The sequence below is a fragment of the Misgurnus anguillicaudatus genome, chromosome 18, assembly GCF_027580225.2.
Source record: "Misgurnus anguillicaudatus chromosome 18, ASM2758022v2, whole genome shotgun sequence".
Taxonomy (NCBI): domain Eukaryota; kingdom Metazoa; phylum Chordata; class Actinopteri; order Cypriniformes; family Cobitidae; genus Misgurnus; species Misgurnus anguillicaudatus.
Genome location: NC_073354.2, coordinates 17,807,942 through 17,830,829, shown reverse-complemented (window position 1 = coordinate 17,830,829; position 22,888 = coordinate 17,807,942). Strand labels below are relative to the sequence as shown.

Here is a 22,888-nt window from a genome sequence, read left to right as displayed (position 1 = left end):
AAAATAACTGAAAGTAGTTCAGTGGGAGAGTTGATTATAAAAGAACCAGCAAGCAAGCAGGATGTAACACACACACACACACACACACACACACACACACACACACACACACACACACACACACACACACACACACACACACACACACACAGGCACGCACACACTTACAGCCCCTCACTCAAGGTGAACAAAATGTGACGCACATATTGTGATGCATTCATCTGCACATCTCTGTTAGGGTCTTACAACATATACACACCTAGAACAAAAGCCATTGATTTTCTAAAAGAACATGACTTCCTCCATGTCCAACTGTTGCAGGTGCAGTTCTTTTGTTTCAGTGTGAAGACGTCAGACATCTTTCTTTTACACATACGCACACACGTCTCACATCCATCTCAAAAATGGTTGTTGCTTTCATGCATTAGCATTTTAGATCCATATAGGAGCATCCCGTAAATCCGTCTCTTCACTTCTCGTAATTTCTATCTCTTGATGAGCCAATTTATTCCTCTTTTCACTCCCTCTCATTATGTGCCCAAGGCCCTTTGTGTCTCAGTACAAAATTTGTCACATTTTATCTTGTTACTCAGAGACGAGGAACGTAATGAGGCGCGCAGATTCGACAAAGAGCAAGACGATCACTGAAAAGAACATGGAGGACAAACAAATAAATATAAAGCACAGATGAGCCACACGTAGCTGGTTAAGTTGCATTTTCTTTATTGAGGAGAGGAAAATAAACCAAAAGTCTCAGGATTTCAGTTCCTATGAGAACCTTTTTTGGTTCTGCTATGATAAAGTGCACTTACAGTTATCACACTTTCCATTAGAGTTTAAGTCCTGGTTTGTCGATCTTAGACACAAACAAACACATCATTAGACATCTCCTTTGTGGACGTACAAAAATACACACTTATATTAAAAGAGGACAAAACATACACAGGTGTGTTTTTGCATATAAGTGTAATTGTAATAACTGTGTAAAATGATTCATTAACCATTGAATGTACTGAGATGTTTATGTATGTGCGTATGGATTCAATCCACAGTATTAAGCAGTTACAGTACTTCTCATTGAAATGTAAGCACACACCATTGATTTCATCATAAGCTATTCTACAGAACGTCTTTACAGCTTTTAATTTCTTCATTAGCATAATAATAGGTCATCTCTTTAATAGTATTATTTAATGTTTAAAATTATAAATTATAACTTCTTTTGAACCAATATTTCTGCACATTGTTTATATGCAGTTTCATGACATATAAGTGACAATTTATTTCTCTCTTTTGTCTTCCTGTTTAAAGGAAAAGGGTTTCCCATAGCAATTTTGGCACATTTTGATCTCAAATCACAAACCAAAAGAACATAAAAAGTGGGCATATGAAAATAAATGTAGTCGTAGAACCACTAAAAAAACCCACACGCTCTCTCTACACCATACTTAAAAAAAGGTAAAACAATGCAAATGCAAAAACCTACCACCAAAGAACTCAGTCAGCATCTGTTTAACAAACAGGACAAATAACTTGCAATGCATAGTCAGTCTCACATTGTGTTGTTACACAGTGCTCACACACACACTATATTGCATGTAGCGAGTCATTAATGTAAATACACATATTACAATGTAATAAACAATGTGCTTGAGGAGTGTAAAGTCACAGTATTACAGAGCTCACTGTAAAAAAAAAAGGTCAAAATACGTACCCAAGCTGTCGCTGGGGCGGTACCCTTTCAAAAAGTGCAAATGTGCACCTCAGGAGTTGATATATTAGTACCTCATAAATACATAATGGTACCAAAAAGAGCCTATTAGTACCTCAAAGATACATATGTTAGATACATTTTTTTTTTAATCTGAAAGTTGAATAAATAAGCTTCCATGATGTATGGTTTGTTAGGATCAGACAATATTTGGCAACTATTTAAAAATCTGGAATCCGAGGGTGCAAAAAGTTAAAAAATAAAATAAAAAATCGTCTTATTACTACTTATGACTGGTTTTGTGGTTCAGGGTCACATACTGTATGTATTAGTATCTCAAAGATACATATTCAAATCTGAACCCAATGATACATACTAGGACATTTTAGAGGGTACTGCCTCAGTGACAGGTGGGGTACATATTTTTACCTTTTTTTAACAGATAAGCTCTAGAGCAAAAATGGAGTAATGCATTATTTTTAAAATCTAGATTCCCTCTCCATTTAATCTTAAACTGTTAGACAGTTATTTTCTAACCACTATAAAAATACTAATAAATTATGTATTTCAGTTATAGACAGAGTATCCTACTTTGTAAACCGTTTTTTTCCATATATAAAATGGTATACCACCAATACCATAAATATACTGTATCCCTAAACAAAACAGCATTGTCTTTTAAAAAACGTATACACTGAATAGAAGTACCAAGTTGATGTTTTTAAAAACATTATTTTGTTAAATAAGACCATCAGTGTGGAACGATCATTGTTTCCCTGTATCGCACCTTCCAGCAAGCTTTCCCATTCTGTACGACATTATCAGGTTAAACCATTTATTAAGTTCTCCATAGACTTCCTCTGACACCTGATGGTTTTCCAACAATAAAATTAACTTAAAAAGTACAAATAAATGCCATCCAAATATAATTGCACGTTCTTATCGCAACAGTCATATATCCTGTAATAAAATCTTTACTGACCGCATGACTAACCTTATGCTGCGTTTACACCAGCCGCGGTAGAGGCGTCAAGCGCAAGTGATTTCAATGTTAAGTCAATGTGAAGACGCGTTGACGAGCGTCTTGAGGTCTCGCGCGCAGATGAGGTAGACGCAATTACGCCTCATTCGCACGTCTAGTTCGCGCGAATGGCGCAAATTGAGCGTCTGGTGCGTTACGCCGAATGGTGCTTTTTGTGCATTTTGCGTTTGACGGGAATTTGCAGCTTATGCCCGAGTTGAAAAATTTTAACTTTGGCGGATTTTCACGCCGTGTTAACCAATAAGGAGCCTGCTTGCTGCTGTGGCGGCAGCCCCGCCCGGAGTCACTCATTCAACATGAAGGAACGCTTGATATTGTCCGTAAGCAGTCACCCGGAGCTATACGAAACAAGTTCTTATTTCTATAGAGACAGGAATAAAAAGGACCTTGCTTGGAAGAGTGTCAGTGAGGACATCCGGCAACCTGGTAAGTTGTAAATACACATTTCACTTTTGAGTCACGTGACGTTTATCGACCCGCGCTGCTTATTTTCCCCCTATAGTAAGGTGACCAAATAAAAACTGGTAACTCTCTCGATAAATGCACGATCAACATTAGCCAACTTGCAAACAGACAACCACATAGCACATAACTCTTCCACAAGAAGTGGATTTTGCCTCTGATGCGCGTCAAATGCTTGCTTTTTCCGTGCGAATGCATTCAAACTGTTCAAGCTGCAAACTAGACGCGATTTTGACGCCTCAAACGCGGTTGGTGTAAACGCAGCATTAGGGATCCTGCAGTTCAATTTCAAGTTTTTCCTACTTAAACAATGAAAATAAAACTTATCTCAAATCTGTGTGAAAGAGTTAGTAATGCTTAAATAAAAATGCCATGTTGCCTCACTTTCATTAAATGATCTTAATTGCAGTCTGACCACTATACTGTAAATTTACATACACAGGTAAGGCTACTTTTCAACAAATCATTTAATTCTACAGTATTTCTTCATTTTCAATGAGAAACTAAAAGTGCCGGTTCAATGTCATGTTTTGAAACTAAGCCAAATAGTTGCAAGAATGTCTTATTGTCACTTACTGGGAAAAAGCCAGATGGGCCAGATTTCAGCACGCAAGACTGGGTGGACACAACAGCAGAGCTAGACTGAACCCGTAAAACAACCAGCACTGACTGTGGGGTTACTAAAGCACTTCAATGTAAGAACATTAACAATGATAAAAGTTAGATAACAACAGTGCTAAGAATGAAACAACGAAAGGAAAGGAGAATGAAGCAGCATTTGGACTACAATGAGCTTTTTCATTGTTACCGGAAGAGAACAGGCTTTCAGTAGGATAAAATATGTGAAGCAGGAAAAACTTCAGGGTCACTTCAAACTCTTAACTGGTTGCACAACCTATTTCTGTATGAAAGAGCAGCAATTCAAGTTTACCGATCCAATGCACATACACTGTCAAAAAAAGTCAAACTGTCAAAAATGGTTCCTTACTGTCACTGCCCTTAATACACTTTTGCACCTAAAAAGTTCATGTTAGTACCTCAGAGGTACATATCGCTACCAAAGGGTGCATACTAGCACCTCAAAAGTACATATTTGTACACTAAAGGAGGTACATATTGGTACCAAATTGGTACCATGAATGGTACATATTAGGACCTTTTTAAAGGGTACTGCCCCAGTGACAACTTGGGATATTTTTTTATATTATTTCTGAAATACGCATAACAAATGCACTCACAAACATTCACATACGTAACAAGTCCAAGTCGAAATCCCCATCCACAACATACCTAAATCACACAGTGCATACTGCCCATCAGCTCTTTACGCTGTCAGGACTGAATAATGTATGAGCGTAATAAATTAAAACTGACGGATGTGCATCACAGTACAAAAACATCTAAAGTGATCCTAAACTGGGTCTCTGATTGCTGACCCTAAGCCAGGGATCAAGAGAGAAACCCTCTTCCTTGGTTTCGTACACCCAGGATGAGAGGCACTTTCCTGGGAATTGAATTATCTTGAGTACCAGGACTTAGGAGCTTGTTTTTGCTCCTTTTGTAGCATTTAATTCCTTCAAGTTTTGACAAGTGTAGTAGTTTAATATGTTGTGATTTAGTGTTATTTATTATTGATTTTGTTTATAAAGTGCCTTCCAGATGCAGGTGACTGACTTGAGGGTCAGATTGAAATGTGTATATTACCCAGAATGCAGGAAAATAGGATTTCTGGGAAAAGTAGGTATGGCAAATGGGTTCCAGAGGGCTTTTGGCACCCAGTCTAAACTGGAGACCCTGAGTATGAAATGAAGAAAGGGATTTAGTGGATGGCATGTGCGCCTTTCCATTTGCCGCTCTCTTTCCTCCACAAATCTATTTCCCACTTTGTTCCTTCACTCTCTGGATTGATAGAACAGGATGTATCCAGACTCAGAATTCTTGGAAATGTCAGATGTCAACCCGTAAAACTCTTCTATCGCCTGCGCATCAATTTTCTGAGACGGATAGAGACAGATATAGTAAGAGAAACAATATAGTTTGTGTGCATACGAGTTTCCTCTGTCTAACATTAAGGTGCATACCTCTACGATGTCATCATCAAACAGCAACCAGAAGCCGTGACTTTTGACAATGGTGATGTAATGCCCTCTGTTTGGTCCACTAAAACAACACATGCAGACATGGGCACAAATCGTCAGGGACTGTAAAACGTAATGTGTCAGCATTCATAAAACTCCACTTTAGTTAAAGGAGACATATCATGAAAATCTGACTTTTTTATGTTTAAGCTATAATTGGGTCCCCAGTGCTTTTATCAACCTAGAAAATGTGATAAAGATCAACCCAATAACATAGTTTTGGTAAACCAAGCATGCATGTAAAAATATAGGTCATTGAAATTTGGCTCCCCTTGTGATGTCAGAGAGGATAATACCGCCCCATAATCTGCACTATCCAACCACTGCACTGCCATTTAGTGCAAAGATCAGCTCATTTGCATTTTAAAGGACATACCTAAAAAACATTTTTGCTCACACCTACAAAGTGGCAATTTTAACATGCTATAATAAATTATCTATTTGGTATTTTGAGCTACAACTTTACATACCTAACTAGATTACAGTTTTATGACTGCTAAAAATCATATTATGCTTTGTGTGTGCGCTTAATGGAATCCCGAAAGTCTAAGCTTTACAACGATGTGCCGCATGACCGTATATTTTGAAGATTTAATGCTTCAAATTTACAATGACGTAATGCAGCCTCACGTGCAAGGGAGGGGGTGTACCGTGTACGGCACAGTGTTCCTTATCAGGTTAAAAAGTTTGTGAAATGTCTCCTTTAACATGACATCAAACTTGGACACATGCACTTGTGCATTAGTGCATGTTAGTCCAAACTTTTCTCTTTTTAAATGTAATCATTTAATTGAATTTCTGATGATGTAGCCAAATGTAAATATTAATAAATATCCCCTAAACATGTTTTACCGCATAATCCAATTAAATACTCAAAAAAAAAACTTGAGACATGACTTGAAATTTGTATGTTTTTCATCGACAAACCTTTAGTAATATTATAAGCACACCTCTGGGAACATAATAAAAAACACGTAATGACCCATTCAAAACATGTCCTAACATTCTGCTTGACTCAGAAATACATCTCAGTATAGAAGTTAAAGTAGCATGCTACAGTATGTTAAAGGATTACTTCACTTTTTTTTAAAAAATCCCAATAGTTTACTCACCCCCATGTTTTCTAAAATGTTGATGTCCTTCTTTGTTCAGTAAAGAAGAAATAAGTTTAAGAAAAACATTCTATGATTTTTCTCATTTAAATAGACTTTATTGGACCAAAACACCTCAAAGTTTAAAATTACCGTTTCAACGCAGCTACAAAGGACTCTAAACGATTCCAACCGAGGCATAAGGGTCTTATCTAGCGAAACGATCATCATTTTCGGCCAAACATTTTTAAAATATCTACTTTCAAACCACAACTTCACGTTTTGCACTATTCATGTGACGCGCCAGCGCGACCTCACATAATGCATCATGAAGACAAAGGTCATGCGTGACGTATGCGAAACTACCAACTGTGTTTACAAGTGTGGAGAAAGAGGACTGTTCTGACGTTGTTGTAGTGGAATGATATTAATTAATGTCCTTTTGTTATATTTATTTTGTTTACAAAGGTCCGCAAATGTGCGTTTCACATATGTAATGCGTGACCTTTCTACGTGGATAGTGCAAGATGAGAAGTTTTGGTTTAAAAGTACTTATTTCATTTTTCTTGCCAAAAATGACAATCGTTTTGCTAGATAAGACCCTTGTGCCTCGGTTGAGAGCCCTTTGAAGCTGCATTAAACTGCAATTTTAAATTGCATTTAAACTGTAAACTCCTGGGGTCCAATAAAGTTTATTCAAATGAGAAAAATCCTGGAATGCTTTCCTCAAAAAACTTTCTTCTTTCTTTTCAACTGAACAAATGAAGACTTCAACATTTTGAATGATATGGGGGTGAGTAAATTATCTGGATTTTTTTTAAGAAAGTGGAGCAATCCTCCAAGACTGTTCTTATACACTGCAGATGGCATGTTTGACAGTTCACATACCTGCCACAGTGCACAACCACAGCGACGAGGTCGTACATGCGGTCGAGATTGATGGCGTCCCCGGAGGTGTTGAAGAGGCGGAGCTCCAGCGGAAACACCACCCGATAGCTCAGTTTAGTGTAGCGATGCAGCTGCTCCATGTACTTAAAACGTTTTAAATGGAGAGCCAATATCATAGGTAGCTTTTTTACACACATGCTGCAACACACAAACACACACAAGCAAACAAACAAACAGTCACAGGAAAACCCTTAGCACACACTATACAGTGGCACCACTCCTGGTCATTGATCAAAATTACTGATATGTATCCTCAATCCTGTATGCTTCATTTGTTGAGTTGTGTCCATCACAAGTACAAGTCCAATCTTTGTGAAAATGTGTTAACTACTTGCTATTAACACTGATGTTAAACTGATATTAACACTGATGTTAAACAGTGTGCTCTGCTGTATAACACATATTCAGGCAAACATAGTAGTCAATCATCTGCCACGATTCATACTTAGTGAATTTTCCCAGTAGGAAGTATGATAGTATGTTATTCTCTAGTGCACTATATGCATACAGTAGGCAGTTGTATAACAGCATATGAAACACAGATCTGCTCATACTGACCGTTTCTGTGCCTCTTGTTTGCTACAGCACATCTCACAGTAGTATTTATACTCACTGCACAGGGTCTCTGTATTACTGAAGTCCCTTTAAAAAACCATCAGACAAAACAAACACAATGACTACCATCTGTACACATTGGTAAAAAGCCATAATGGATGCTGTATAAACATTTACATTCATGCATTTGCCAAACGCTCTTATTCCAAAAAAATTTGTATGTGTGCTCCCTGGGAATCGAACCCATGAATTTAAAGGGACATTCCACTTTTTTTGAAAATATGCTCATTTTCCAGCTCCCCTGGAGTTAAACATTTGATTCTTACCATTTTGGAATCTAGCTTAGCACAATCAATAGAATCTGATTAGACCATTAGCATTGCACCTAAAAACATAACCAAAGAGTTTCCATATTTTTCCTATTTAAAACTTGACTCTTCTGTAGTTACATCGTGTACTAAGAAAGACAGAAAATTAAAAGTTGCGATTATCTAGACAGATAGGAATTATACTCCCATTCTGGCGTAATAATCAAGGACTTTGCTGCCGTGACATGGCTGCAGCAGGCGCAATGATATTACGCAGTGCCCGCAAATAGTCCCCTGCCATTAAAAGTTAAGGGGATTATTTTCGGCTCCTGCGTAATATCATCACAACTTTTAATTTTCTGTCGGTCTTAGTACACGATGTAACTACAGAAGAGTCAAGTTTTAAATAGGAAAAATATCAAAACTCTTTGGTTATTTTTGAGCGTGATGCTAATGGTCTAATCAGATTCAATGGATTATGCTAAGCTATGCTAAAAGTGGTACCGCCAGGCCCGGAGATCAGCTTAATGGATTCCATAACGGTAAAAATCAAATGTTTAACTCTAAGGGAGCTGGAAAATGAGCATATTTTCAAAAAAGTGGAGTGTCCCTTTAAAACACCGTAACGCTTTACAATTTGAGCTACAGGAGCACTGTGGACAGGTATGTTTGTCATGTTACATTTGTGCATATGTGTACCTGAGACAGTGTGTTATTGAAGTGTTCTGCTCAACATCTACAGACAAATCCAAAAAGTCTTCGTCTTTGCTACTAACCTGTAAAAAAAAATCGAAGGTAATTTCAGGACAACTTCAGATGCACAAACATGCACAAGTCCTTCTATGCCGTGCAAGCAAACCTCATCAAATCTGCAAACTTGGTTGAAGAGCCAATCTTCTAAGACCAGATTTACCGGGAAGTCATTTATTTTCAGAGATGTTTATCAGCTGTCTATGACCCTCTTCTACGGCTTGAGGTTTAAACTAGCTGCACTCTGGTGACTGACTGTCTCTCACTTTCCAAATGGGCTTTCACTTACAGTCCGTGACAGAAAGATGTGAGGACAGTATAATGTGTGTGTTAGGACTCAAGTAGCTGACTGCAGTGAGTGACAGTGTTAATCTAAGGAAAAGTAGGTTAATAAACAGAGATGACTAAAAAGTAGGCCAGATGGCACTTTGGTTTCTTATCCAGATGGGAAACTTCAAGCAATTGTTTATATGCAGTTTCATAAGACACTTCAGTGTGCTGTGAAGAAAAAAAATCATATTGACTCATCAAATCCACCGCAACAAATTTGTCCCCAGCTGTGAGCAATGTTCCAGTTATTATATTTGATACAGAGTTTAATGTGTAACCACCCGTGTACTATTGGCCCCTTTACAATGTTTTTGCATGATGTGTTTAATTTCCAGCGCTAAAAACAAAATATAATTTCACTAAATCATAAAAATTCCTAAGCACCAATATACAATAAATTAAATGCATCAACAAAATTGACATACCGTCTCACAGTTGAGACAGCGTGTCTCATTGGTCAGCGTGCCCTGGAAGATATCGTGAACCCACGTGGAGTCAGTTTTGTTCGGTTCTGGCTCGGTTTCAGTGGGGATGGCAGTGCCATTGTTCTTTAGCCGACCATTTTGTTTCTCCTGTTTCTTCTCTTCTTGCAAGATGTCAGCCACTGTGTTCAGCAGGTAGTTCAGGAACTCATGGGCATCCTGTTGCATGTAGTTATCAAAAAGGTCTGTAGGATGGAGCCAGTAAGCAGAAAGTGTTACGTTATACTACCTATAAAACTGGTAAATTATATTCATGCATTTGACAGACATTTTTATCCAAAGTGACTTACTGTGCATTTCAAGATATACATTTTATGAAGTTACTTAACTAAGTTCGGGAGGAGCATGGTCATCCAACTAATCAGCGCGAAGAGGTCTCTATATATAGCGTATGTCCTTCACCCCATCACCTCACTCTGAGCTAGTGCATCTATCTATCCCAGTTAAAGATGGGGGAGTACTATGGGTTCGGGCTACAATTCCGAGCTCGGAGCCCTCCCCTATCTCGGACAGCAGGCAAAATATGTTTAACTTTTATCCACTGATCTATATAAATGACTGGATTGCGCATGATGTCAAAATTGTGAAGCCACCGCGCCGCCATATTGGTATGCCCAAACATCAGATTTTAATGATAAAACATCACTTTACCAGTCTCTGTTTTTATATCTGAAGCCTTCCTGTACATCATACAACGCAAAAGTCCTAAGCATGTACATAGTTATTTACTGAAAGTTGTACATTTTGCTTTTTAATCAGTTATTATACATTCATCTTTATTACAGTATCACATCAGCGTACAGACTGCAGCATATTTAGTATTATTGACAAATGTGCTTATTCTGAAATCTAAGGCTACGTTAACATGAAAACAATCTGAAAAGAAACCGCAAAAGTGGCGTTGCATCATCACTTTTTATTCTGCGTTTATACGAGCGTTTTGAGGGGGAAATCTGCGTGCATATGGTGACGCAAAAGTGTGTGATATTCGATGTAGTATGCACTCCAGCGGCTAGGTGGCAATGTGAAGCACTGACACACAACAACACCAAGTCCGTGTGCCTGCGTATAACCTTCTTCCTGGTTCTTCCAGGTCTCGTCCAAAGCCGTCTGGTTTGCCTCCGACGAATTGGCGCATCAACAGTTTCTCTGATCAGTAATACTAGCTGTGAATATTTCGTACAACTGCTGGAAAGACTTGTATATTTATCAGAGCTGCTATGGCAACTTGAAGGTCCGACGTATGGAAATAATCCGACATGTTTGTTGTTATTTTGCTGAACTGGCGCATGCCTGTGACGTAAATGCGTACGCGATGAGAGCCACCGTGAGCAGACTTTTGCGTTTTTACTCTTTCGACGAGAACGCGACGGTAGATAGTTTTTAAGATTTCCACTCTGAAGGGTGGTTTCACTTTTTTGCGTTTTTAAGCCCCCCAAACGCCGTCGCCGTGTAAACGAAAGGCACATCCGATAAAATATTTTTACGTTTTCACCCTCGAGCGTTCTCGTGTAAACAGGCCCTAAATAAATAATCATGCTTTGTACCATATGTGCATGCAATAATTTTCTGGTTTAGTAATTATGCTATCTTTACAAGTTACCTAAACTTATTCAGAGAAATAACGCTGACCATGTAGCTTAATGTCAAAAAATGCAGCAGACACACTCACCTTAACGTTTTTTATAAATCCCTTATTCTGCCCAATTAAAACATAAACATTGCAAATAACACCAGAAGTAACAATTAATTTACGTACACCTATCCTAAAAATTAATCTTGTTTGACTGATACGCTGTATACCAGGTGATTTTAGATCATGATTTTGAATGTCAATGATGCTCTCTGCTGGTTGGACATACCAAGATGGCCACTCTCGAACTCTGGCTTCACCTTGTGCTGTTACATTAAGCGTTCTATGCGCAATCCAGTCATTTATATAGATCAGTGGTTTTATCTCATTCCCTATTAATTGTCAATGTAAACTCGTGAAATCAGTATGCAAGGTTCCTGGGGATTGAACCCATGATTTTTGGCGCTGCTAAGGCAATGCTCTACCAATTATGTTACAGGAATATGCTAATGTTTGTCATGCAACTTTATGACACTTATCAATAGGTAAAATTAATAATTATGCCAATAATTAAAGAAACAAATGTGTGCCTTTTGGGTTACATGTTTGTTAGCAACATGCTAAGAGTAAAGATTAATAATGGATTCAATATCTGAAAGTTTAAGGGTTGCGATGTTAAAAAAAAGACAAACTTCTGCTATATTTTTGGAATTTCAAATTTATATTTCTTATAAAACAATTGTGTATTAACCTTAATGTCTAAAATGTCAGATTTGTTTGATTTCACACAGCAGTAGTACACAGGATAGTGCATCCCTATCAAGTTGAAAACAAACTTAAAAATCCATGACAAAATGAGAGCATGCTGTCATTAGTAGGTATGAAGGATTATGAAGACACAAAAATCTAAATAATGTGCGCCCATGAATTGTTCCCATTTTCACCAGTGGTATCATAGTTTTGTACCCCACCTAACAAACCAAGAGTTTTAGGAGCCATTTACACAACAACGTTTTTGTCGTAAACTGAAATGTTTTTTATATGGTTTGGCTGTAACAGCAGAGACAACAAAGTGTGTTCGCTATTTGATATTTTTGGTCTAAAAACTAGACTTATTTTCTTGAGTTGTTTTGCTCATCAAGAAAAAGCATCTTAATTTAAGAATTTTTAGATATTTTTACTGAAAACAAGACAAAAATACTAAGAATTTTTTTCTTGAAAATATTTTTCTGCAGTGATACGTAAACATGAATCTGTGATAATGGTGCTGTTATGCCCATTGTGTTAATTTAGTCGATATGCATGCACGAGTATAACAAACAAAAACAACAATGGTTGTAGGGCTGCATGATAATCGCATGCGAATGTCATACGCATCTGGGCAATACTGTATTCAATATTGTATTAGGCAATACGTCCGCGATAATAAATGCGAAATTGCCCCGATTGTCAGTGAACTACAGTTTTGTGTAGTAAATGCCGCTTCATCTGAAAGTTGGTGATTTACTTCTAAACAAGGAACCGGCTTTACTGACGTGATGTGACAGTCGCATGCCATTTATCATGCAGCCCTAAATGGTTGCCTACATCAGGGGTTTTCAAACCTGTCCTGGAGGACCACTAGTACTGCACAATTTGCATGTCTCCCTCATTAGACACAACTGATTTAAATCTTCAGCTCATTAGTAGAGACTGCAAGACCTGTGCTGCGTCCGAAACCGCCTACTACCATACTATATAGTAGGCGAAAAGCAGGCAAGGCGATGGTATGCCAAATACGTAGTATTCCAAAAAACAGTATGCGAGAAGTACCCTGATGACCTACTATTTCCTGTTAGATTTCAAAGCGTGCATACGATGGACACTTCACTATCCCATGATGCCCCACGAGCGGAGTTATGCAACGAAGAAGAAAGGCGAAAGCAGCGATGCAACCGTTTTCGCGCTGGTATGACATGATGTGATGACGAAGTATGTTACGTGATGTATCAACATGGCGGATGTAGTATGTCCGAATAGCATTTATACTACTAGGATTCATACTATACAGTACCTATTGTTTTAACAGTCAGTAAGTAAGTACTTCATCTCATTCAGTACCTACTGAACAGTATGCGGTTTCAGACGCAGCCCTGAACTGTGTGTGTAAGGTAACTGAATGAGGTGTGTCACAAAAGGGAAACATGCAAAATGTACAGTACTAGTTTATTAATCCTTCTCCAACAAAGTTCACTACAGTTTGGCATCTAACATTCCAGGGTCACTTAGTAATAAACTTACCTCATCATCTGTCTAAACAATACTGACTGATGCTTTCACATCTTGACTGTTTGTATTTATTGCTCAGTGGAGAATGTGTATGTGCGAAAGCGTGTAATGCTTCTTTACAATGTAACATCGCCATCTACTGGCCTGCACGCATAATACAGCTTTTTGTCATCATCACAGATCTATTTGACAGTGCAATTTTCAAAACGCGAAGGAAAAACTTTTAGTTTTTAACTACAATGTCGTGAAATCATACATCCAGTTGTGTGTGTGAGAGTGTGTGCTGGTAAGTCTCTCTAATAGAGGTCTGTATTGTTAATTCATTGCAAGAATGAGAGAGAAGAACAAATCCCCTTTTATACTACATATGATCCCTCTCTCACACACACACCTGATCTCTTACACCTGCTTCTCATTCAGCATATGACACAGAGGCTTACTGTCGAATTTTCACATAGTACTGAACACCAGCTACACCGAGATTACTATTAGCTCATCCTAACACGATAATATCTTTACTATCAATCACCTTTTGTCTCCATCAAGTCACTGAATCACAAAATGGAGAATACTAACAGATTTTCCAGCAGATATGTGTAACATTCAAGTCTTATCTGAGATAGTTTTATGTGGACTTTCAAAATAGTTGGAATAATTTAGCTTAATGTGAACAAAACTAATATTGTCTTACTGTTGTGTAACTAAGTATCAATTGTTCAGCCAAAAAAAGCATGGAGAATGTCATTACATAACTTCCAAAGACTTCTTGGAAGAAATCAACCTCTTGCTTCATAGAATCAATGTGAATGTCTATCAACTGATGCTTTCTGCCAACACTATTGATTATCTGTGTGAACTAACTAACCAATAAAAACCAGCTGAACCTCTGTTCCCTCACCATTCTCCTTTCGCAGACGCGAGATGAACTTCTTAGGAGGGATCACCCCAACTTTTTTCTTCTGTGTGGTGATGCTGTGGAAGAGGTCAGCCAGACAGGTGAGAAGGTTCTCCTTCTTCTTCTGCTGGACTTTATATGCCAACACATTCTCCCTAAACGGCCGGCAGAAATACAGAGCCTGCAACACCGAGTTACAGTAACACGTGTTTCCAAACTGCAGAGAGAAAAGGGAGAGAGATTTATGGTCGAACAAAAGACGGAATTAAAATTGATTTATAAAAATAAATAAAGAGATAAAATCAGGAACATTTTATGCTCAAGGCATGCCAGAGATTAAACAAATGTGAAATGTGGTACTAGACGAGACATTAGCATTGAGGAGGACAAAGAGGACTCACTCCTCAATGCTAAAAGCAAATCAAAGGGCTGAAATAAAATAATAGGGGATCAAATGCCCTTTAAAAACATGACCGGTACACACTGCAAGGGAACCACTTGCTGTTGTCTTGACAACAGGACACTGTTTTGGTTTTTTCTGACATTCATTTGCCCTAATACTGGTGTTGATTACGGGGCTTTTATGCATTTTATGGAGAGATGACAAGAAACATCTTATTGTGATTGGTTTTTGGCCATACCTTTTTACCAGATAACAATTTGCATTAATGCCGCACAATGTTACTTTAAAGTCCCCATTAAATCAAAACTGGCCATTTTTTAATGGAATATTGCAGTGTTCATTATAAAATCCTTTTTTTAATGAATGTGCCCTCATAAACTTTAATCAAAATCTGAATATGTACTTCTGCCCTCTTGTGGCGATCATTTCCTGATGATTTCAGCTAGACGGCTTGGGTGGCGCATTTGTTAACCCCGCCGCAGAGATGACGTTTTTTGTGGGCGGAGCTCAACTGGTGGAAGAAAAGTGACAGCTCCGCAATAGTGGTGTGAAGTGTTTTAGCGTTTAACTGTGATTTTTATGGATGCGGTGTTCTGTAGAAGTCTGTTTCCCCTATATTTCTCTTTAGTGTAATGTTTCTTATAATGTTTTCACCAAGTTACGTTTATTTTTGTGTATATGTATTGTTCTTTATTGGTAAATCAATTATTTTTACAGTATGAATCACTGAAGTACTTATAAGAGCATTACTATCATGTATTCTGTATAATATCATTTATTAAATATTTCAGCATTTCCTGTTTTCAATTTCTTCCTTATATTTTTAGTCTACGTGTTTGCTCTAAAACTATTATGTTTACATACAAATTAATTTGTATAGGCCTGTTTATATATTATTAACACTTTACATCATGTGTGCTATGTTTAAATATTTATTAGTAAACAGCATTATTTAGAACAAACAGGAAGAAGACATAGGCTAAGAAAGAAGCTAAAAGAAGTAATAGAAAACGAAAAAATATATAAAAACTTTAATAAATGGTAATATTATTGATATTATGAACTCATTCAAATCTTTAATCGTCTAAATAAATTATAAGCGTAACGTGATAAAACGCTATAAGAGACAAATAGAGGGATCAGACTTCGACAGAACACCGGATATCTTCTCTAATTATTTTTTATTCGAATTATTAAAAGATTTTCAGATTATTTCATCACTTCAGTCTGTCCGGTTGAGGGCTTGTTGCAACCATAAACACCTACGTTTATCTTCAAATGGTGTCTTCGACGACGGTATACTATAAAAATGAAGGTCACCTATTTTGGCATTCATATTCTGACACTCAACAGCACAACAAGACATTTTATAGTGAGTTATATTGTTCATTTCACTCGTGTCTCATTCATTTCCACAGTTTTTCTGCCACCACATTGCGCGCGTGACGTAACTGTGACGTCGACTCGCAAAAGGTCTATTTACGGTAGAAAACTCAAGCCACGCCCACTATTTTCCAGGTGTGATATTCCATTTGCACTTGAAAATACGTCACAATATGGTCGATCGTTACTTCCTGTTCACAGGGACTTTTAAGTGTGCTGTATTCATTAATCTGGAGTGAATTAGAGGATGTTCACACAGGACATTGGCTTCTTTTCAAACAGCTACATGTGCCAACAAGAACACAAACCAGTGATCTTAAGAAACATTAAAATTATTTTTAAAGAACTATTGAAAAAAAATAAATGAATGAAATATGTTTTCATCTTAAAAAGCTAAATATTACACAAAGTTTGACTGATGCATGTAAATGAAACAACAATGTATCCCCTCATTCTGACACGACAAACAGACAATCTATTTGGTGTCAAAAATAACTCTTGTAAAATAACTTTATAATTCGTTTTATTGTTTTAAGATTCCCTCTATAGTGATTCTCATTATATTAAGACGTTTTCTCCTTTGGCTGAAGATATAAAAATGTTAATAATTGTGACCTACTTTCTGTTCATCTCCTGATGATTCAATAATTATAATCTAATGTTGCGTAAAAGTAATAACAGGACAATAGCATAATATTCATTATTCATTTCATCTGCTGTTAATAGATTCAGGAAAAAAAATCTGCTTTGTCAAGCTGCCCTGACCTCCGGTAAAAATGAAATGGTAATGAATTTGGCAAAGGGCTACAAATAAATCTTAGTTCTCTTAGCAAACAAAGTGGAAAGAAAATATGTAAATTGTTGCTTGTTTATTATGTTTGCAATAAATAATATTTTAATATAAAATATAAGATCTTACATAGACCCATATGCTGTATTTGTATAAGGGTTGAAATGGTTGATACTTACATTGACCAAACCAAAATAGTGTTCATTAATGGGAAACTGCTCTGGACCAATGTCTTTCTCCAGAGCAGAGGCATTGGTGCCCTATAAAGAAAAAGATTAAGAATTAAAATTATGCATTACGGTATGTCAACTTTAATGGTTATGCATTTTGTCAATAATTGAATGGTGTTGAAAATAATTGCCCACTGGGCCTTAAAAATTACTTTTCTTACCCTTATAACAAATGAGCCAAAGCTTGCACTGTAAAAAATTAGCTGTAATTATGCAGCTGGTTGCCAGTAACTTACTGTAGAAGATAAAGACTAAAAATGTTTCATGTTCATTTAACTTTGAACAAACTGTTGCCAGTAAATAACATAGATGTAAAATCTACAGTAAGTTACTGGCAGCTAGTTGCCAGTAATATCCAGTAATACTGTAATTTCTACAGAATTTTTTTACAGTGTGCATTAACCATGCCACAATGAAAGAACATTTTAGGATATTTTTTGACTACAAACTTTGTAAACTCAAGCAATGTTTCTTAATCTAAAAACAATTCAAATGCTTCTGATACAAAATACACCACACATCTCATAATATGCACCCAATTCACAATCACTATCGTCAACTCTTTTAAAGTCTTTTGAAATATGAAGTACTCTGTATGATTTGATTCATGAGTCAACTTGATAAACTGATACTCTGAAGAGGTTTCAGTTAAGTTCCTCTGAATAACACTGGAGATGGAGTGGTATCTGAGATCCGTGGCAGGAAGTTTCGATGTACTAAGACTAAATAATGAATAAAACAAGAAACCAACTATGGATAAAAATCCATGATTAGTTTCACAAGTTTATACCCGTTTTTAAATGTCCTCTTTTGCGTCTATATGACAGATGTGAATATTGTTGTGCATAAAAATAAATTAATTAAATAAAAACTGGAAAAATGTGTGTTTATTAGATATTAATACTGAAATTGATGTTTATTTTTTAAAGTAAAAGTATTTGGCATGAACTGATTGCATTTAATTTTATATATCAAGAAGAACATGTCATTTATACATTTATAAAAATCTATTTTAGACAATACTGTATTTCTTTCTTAAAAATACACATATGCTTTTTTGACAGTAATCAAGAATATCAAAGGTTTGAAAAATGCCTGTCTTACATCTCAATATATCTTCAACAACGTGAGTATCTTTGAACAACTCTAAAATGAACAAAGAGAAAGGAAATGACTACATCAACCACAATTTGATCCAGTTGGACAATTTAGATCTGAGACAGAGATCAAAGACATAAACCAGGTGAGTCAAGACCATGACGGACAGTTGAAAGATGGAAATAGTTGCAATCAGCATCAGTACATTTTCAAGTCTAGTGTTATTGACCTTGGTGAAGCAGCGTTCTTTTTATCTCATGGAAATATGAATCCACAAAGACCTTTGTATCTTGCATTAATAGACCTTTAACTCCCATTACAATATAAATGCTTCTTTGTCCAAGATCGACTACAGAACCTCAACATTTTAGGCCCTAAAAATGAACAACGGGCAAGTAATAGTCTGCACTTCTTCACAAGGGCTATCAGATGCTCTTGTGCTCAAAGGATTGGAAAAATGTGATGGCATTATGTTGTCAAAACAATGTCAAGATACTTTTGACATTAAATAGGGGTCATTTTCCACTTGTTTTGCTAAGAAACTGGCCAGAGCTATACACACACAAGTACATATGAGCATAACCTTCAATCAGTAGACATCAATGATGTATGTATTTCTGCCAAGAATAAAGGCTTAAAATAGGCAAGTGTACAGTGGTCACATGGCTAAGGCATCTCTTAAAACCCCAATATACAGGAAATATGTTCTCAAGCTGAAGCACAGGTATATTTTTTACTTGCAACTTTAGTTAGTTATGCTGTTGTTTGAACAAACATCTGCAAAAATACAAAGCTCAAGGTCGACTCTCTAACAGAAAACACTTCTCATTTACAATGTGCTTCTTCCATATACTGCGACGAAGTGCACGAAAAAAGAATTGAACGACTCCATTACGTGCGTACGTCCAGGTGCAATAGTTTGTTTAGCTGGTTAAAGGTGGTTTACAGAATATATTAGGATATTGACAGAAATTTTGAGCTTTTTACTTTAATTCAGAAAGGAGAGTGAAGAGTGACTGGAGACTTTTATTAGAAGTTGATTTTTTGCATGTACTTAAGAGGGTTTTGCAGCAAATCTGTAAGTGACATTTGTGCAGGGCTCCAGACTAACTTTTTTCACTAGGAGCACAGTGGCCCCAACTGAAAATTTTAGGGGCACAACCAGAAAATTTATAGCCTGACTACGTCAGACTTCGTACTTCCGCTAAATTTCATTACGCTTCTGTACTCAGTCTGAGATACCTCCCATTCAAACCGTTTTCCTCCGGTCTCAAAACGACCGTCCAATCAACGAACAGAGGGCGGGCTAAGAGCCGTGACGTAGACGCTAAACGCCGAATCACGGTTGTAGTTTGTTGTGGACATGGAGACACAGAAAGCTATTTGCTCTGTTGTGGAGAACCGGCACTTGCCAACTTAAACCCGAACAAGAAAAGTGTTTGTTAAACATTTGAATGGAGATTATGTTGTTGCCCTACTCCCGACAAGTTTTTGGAAAAGTTTAATTTATCAACTTTACCGATCGTCAGCGAGAAACTGTGTGCAGCATAGCTTGACGTGCACAACGATCGAGAAATCATGGAATGGAATTATATTGTTCACAGTTAATAGTGGAGGACGCGTGGGCAAACGTGACATTCCTGATTAACCAGAAAATAAGGTAGGAAGATTTAATTTACATATGGTTATGGTTGTCTGGTGGAAGAGTTTGAGAGGAGAGAGGGGCGTTCCTCCCGTTAGACGTGAGTGGAAAGCCACCGTAAGGATATGTTCAACTAGCTCTGGCACGATTTACTTTACATAATCTGCAAAAGTCGTTCATAGCCATGTTAACTCTGGTATTTCGCTCGATGGGTTTATACGTGTATTTTACAGCAGATATTCGATGCGGCTGATCCGGCGCATAAAGCACATCATATCCAAATGTTATGTGTGATTGGCTTACGTTTAGACCAATGATTTTAAACTTCAGACAAGCCCCTCCCACGAGAAGGAAAACGATTGTCAATTATGCCCAGCCAGACTCTGTCTATGAAGCGAAGCAAAATAGCAGAGGATGGTATTACCAGGCTAGAAAATTTAGGGGCACACACTGTAAATCAACATACTAACCAAATATTCAGATTTCTACTTATTTCCACTGTATTACTAATAAATACTTTGATGATAGATGCAGAAAGTACAATGTGCATTCAGTGTCGCATCATAAAAAAGGTCAAATTTACTCGTCGCACCTGTGCAACTGGATGTAAAATTCAGTGGCACACTCTCAAATTTTGGTGGCAGTCTAGAGCCCTGTTGTGGAAATAAAGCATTTCAATTACTGACTAATAACCTTTCCATTGCCATTAAGTGGTATTACTCAGCCTAAACATAAAAGTCATGCTCATTTACAAGAAAACATGGCAGCATCTAAGCTCTTCATATAAAAAATACACTGAAGGATACAAAGTACAAGCTAAAACCATGTACATTTTAGAAAACAAATTTAAATAAGAAGATTACATTTAAAGGTATGAAGACTATTACTGTTATGGATATCTAAAAGAAGTGAGGGGCAGCATAACTAAAGGCTCTAGGACTAGGTCCCCTGGTCTTCAGACCAATACATGCAGTAATATACATAATGTAACCTGTGCATGTACAAGAATGGCAGGGCTATTCATTGTAAGAGAGGGACGAAGATCGCTGATATTTGGCAAATGAAAATATAAATACGTGAGATTCTTATATATCGGCCGCCATATATAGCGCCGATTTTTGCAAGTTTTATGTGTATCGGCATCGGCCGATATGTGGCTGCTGGATTCACCGATTTTTTCCACCATTATTTACAGACAGAGTGCTGGAAGCCGTGAGCGATTGCAGGTTATGTGACTAAAAACAACCAACATTTTCATGACAACCTCGAAAGCTCGGCCTAACAGCTGATCATAGCTGGACAATACGGGTTTTTATTTCTCATCTCTCTACATATTTATTTGTAGTAGTAAAGTGCTAGAAATCAATATCCTTTGCTGATAGTTCCTCGTCATTGTGGAGAGTGCAGTTCATGGTTCCATAGCATCCTCACCTGTTTTTACTATTTGTATTAATATAGTTTTTTTAAGTTCAATTAATGTTACTTTTTAAAAAAAAATGTATTGTAACATTTGGCATCATTGTGTCATTTTTATAATGTAAATTGAGTGAGCAAAAGCAGTATCGGCTCCAAATATCGGCTCAAGAAAATCGGCAGCCTGTCATCGGCTGATGAAACAAAAATCGTTATCGGCACAAAAAAAATCCATATCGGTCGATCCCTAATTCTTAATATGGCTTTCAAAGGATAAAGTGCTGTTAAATATAACACCCAGACCTTAAATTTGTGTAAGGAAGGAAAAATTACAGACTCAGAAATGAGCACATATAATAGCTGCAGGTTCCCAAAAAGAAGCACAACAGATCCAAAATCAGAATGAAGCACAGATAATAGATGTACTGCATGTTCTCGAGTTGAAATGAAGATTTTCAATAAATACACACACTAACTGCAGTAACAAAAGCAGGATTGTACATGTCATTAAAAGACATTAAAAAGCTAATTTCATCAGCTTCAATCTTTTGGTCAATGTGCCATTACAGCAGTTATCTGACAGGTGAACAGATGATTTGAGACGTCACATATTTCTAAAATGTTAAGGCAATGACAATTTCAGTAAACTGTCTAAACATCTAAATGTCTAGTGATTATAGATTTCTTATTTGGAGCTGTGATGCGTACATACATACATACATGACAAATGAACGAGGTCATGCACCTGACTGTGAATGAACCCATTCAACCATCATCAACATCACCACCATCATCATTACGTAAGAGCGAGACAGCACGCTATTTATACTTATACTTACCATATTACAAATGGAGGCGATATTTCTGACAGTCATTTAGTTTATAAGGTGACCCTCGTTGCCATCTTTATGAAATAAACATGATTGTAAAAGAAGCACTGACAGGCCAAGATGCAATCCCAACCGAGGACAGCAATCAGTGACCATTCAATCCCCACTGCACATGCAAAATGCAACCAAAACAAAAAATAAACGTCTTCAGCTTTCATCTAGTTGGTTCCTTCATGGTCACTGTGATTAAAAATAAAAACACCGAATACATTTACAGTAAACATCTTTGCTAGATGCACGTACAACTACAGACGACACACTTACATCCTGGATTATCGTTTAAGCCCCGCCCACTCAACCGGGAATGGTGCGTTTGGTGCCTACGACACGAAACGCTAGTCAGGTTGATTGACAGCTTAACTCACCAATGGAGAAAAAGGAGCTTGGTTTTTAGTCTTTATACAGACGGGATTTGTCCCATTTTAGTTCACTCTGTTGAAATCCAGAATAAAAGTATAATAAAGATAGCAAAAGCGAAATTATATA

General features: G+C 37.1%; 1 protein-coding gene across 1 annotated transcript; it reads right to left on the bottom strand.

Moving 5' to 3' along the window:
• Positions 1-708: 708 nt before the first annotated feature.
• usp46 (ubiquitin specific peptidase 46) lies at positions 709-22,723 on the bottom strand. The gene is made up of 10 exons (XM_055186734.2): positions 22,667-22,723; positions 22,352-22,582; positions 17,309-17,389; positions 14,557-14,770; positions 9,761-10,002; positions 8,955-9,031; positions 7,951-8,034; positions 7,333-7,530; positions 5,297-5,375; positions 709-5,209 (listed from the first exon to the last, which is right to left on the bottom strand). Exons 2-10 carry the CDS (start codon positions 22,385-22,387, stop codon positions 5,108-5,110), a joined length of 1,113 nt encoding a protein of 370 aa, XP_055042709.2. The 5' UTR covers positions 22,388-22,582; positions 22,667-22,723; the 3' UTR covers positions 709-5,107.
• Between the last annotated feature and the right edge of the window lie 165 nt (positions 22,724-22,888).

What these genes read in the sequence shown, in the direction of transcription:
- usp46 (XM_055186734.2), bottom strand. Translation starts at nt 22,387, where the DNA reads ATGACTGTCAGAAATATCGCCTCCATTTGTAATATG. An exon ending in GCTGTCTCAACTGTGAGACG is followed by an intron (nt 9,032 to 9,760) that starts GTATGTCAATTT and finishes TTTTTTTTACAG; the next exon opens with GTTAGTAGCAAAGACGAAGA. An exon ending in TCAATAACACACTGTCTCAG is followed by an intron (nt 8,035 to 8,954) that starts GTACACATATGC and finishes GGTTTTTTAAAG; the next exon opens with GGACTTCAGTAATACAGAGA.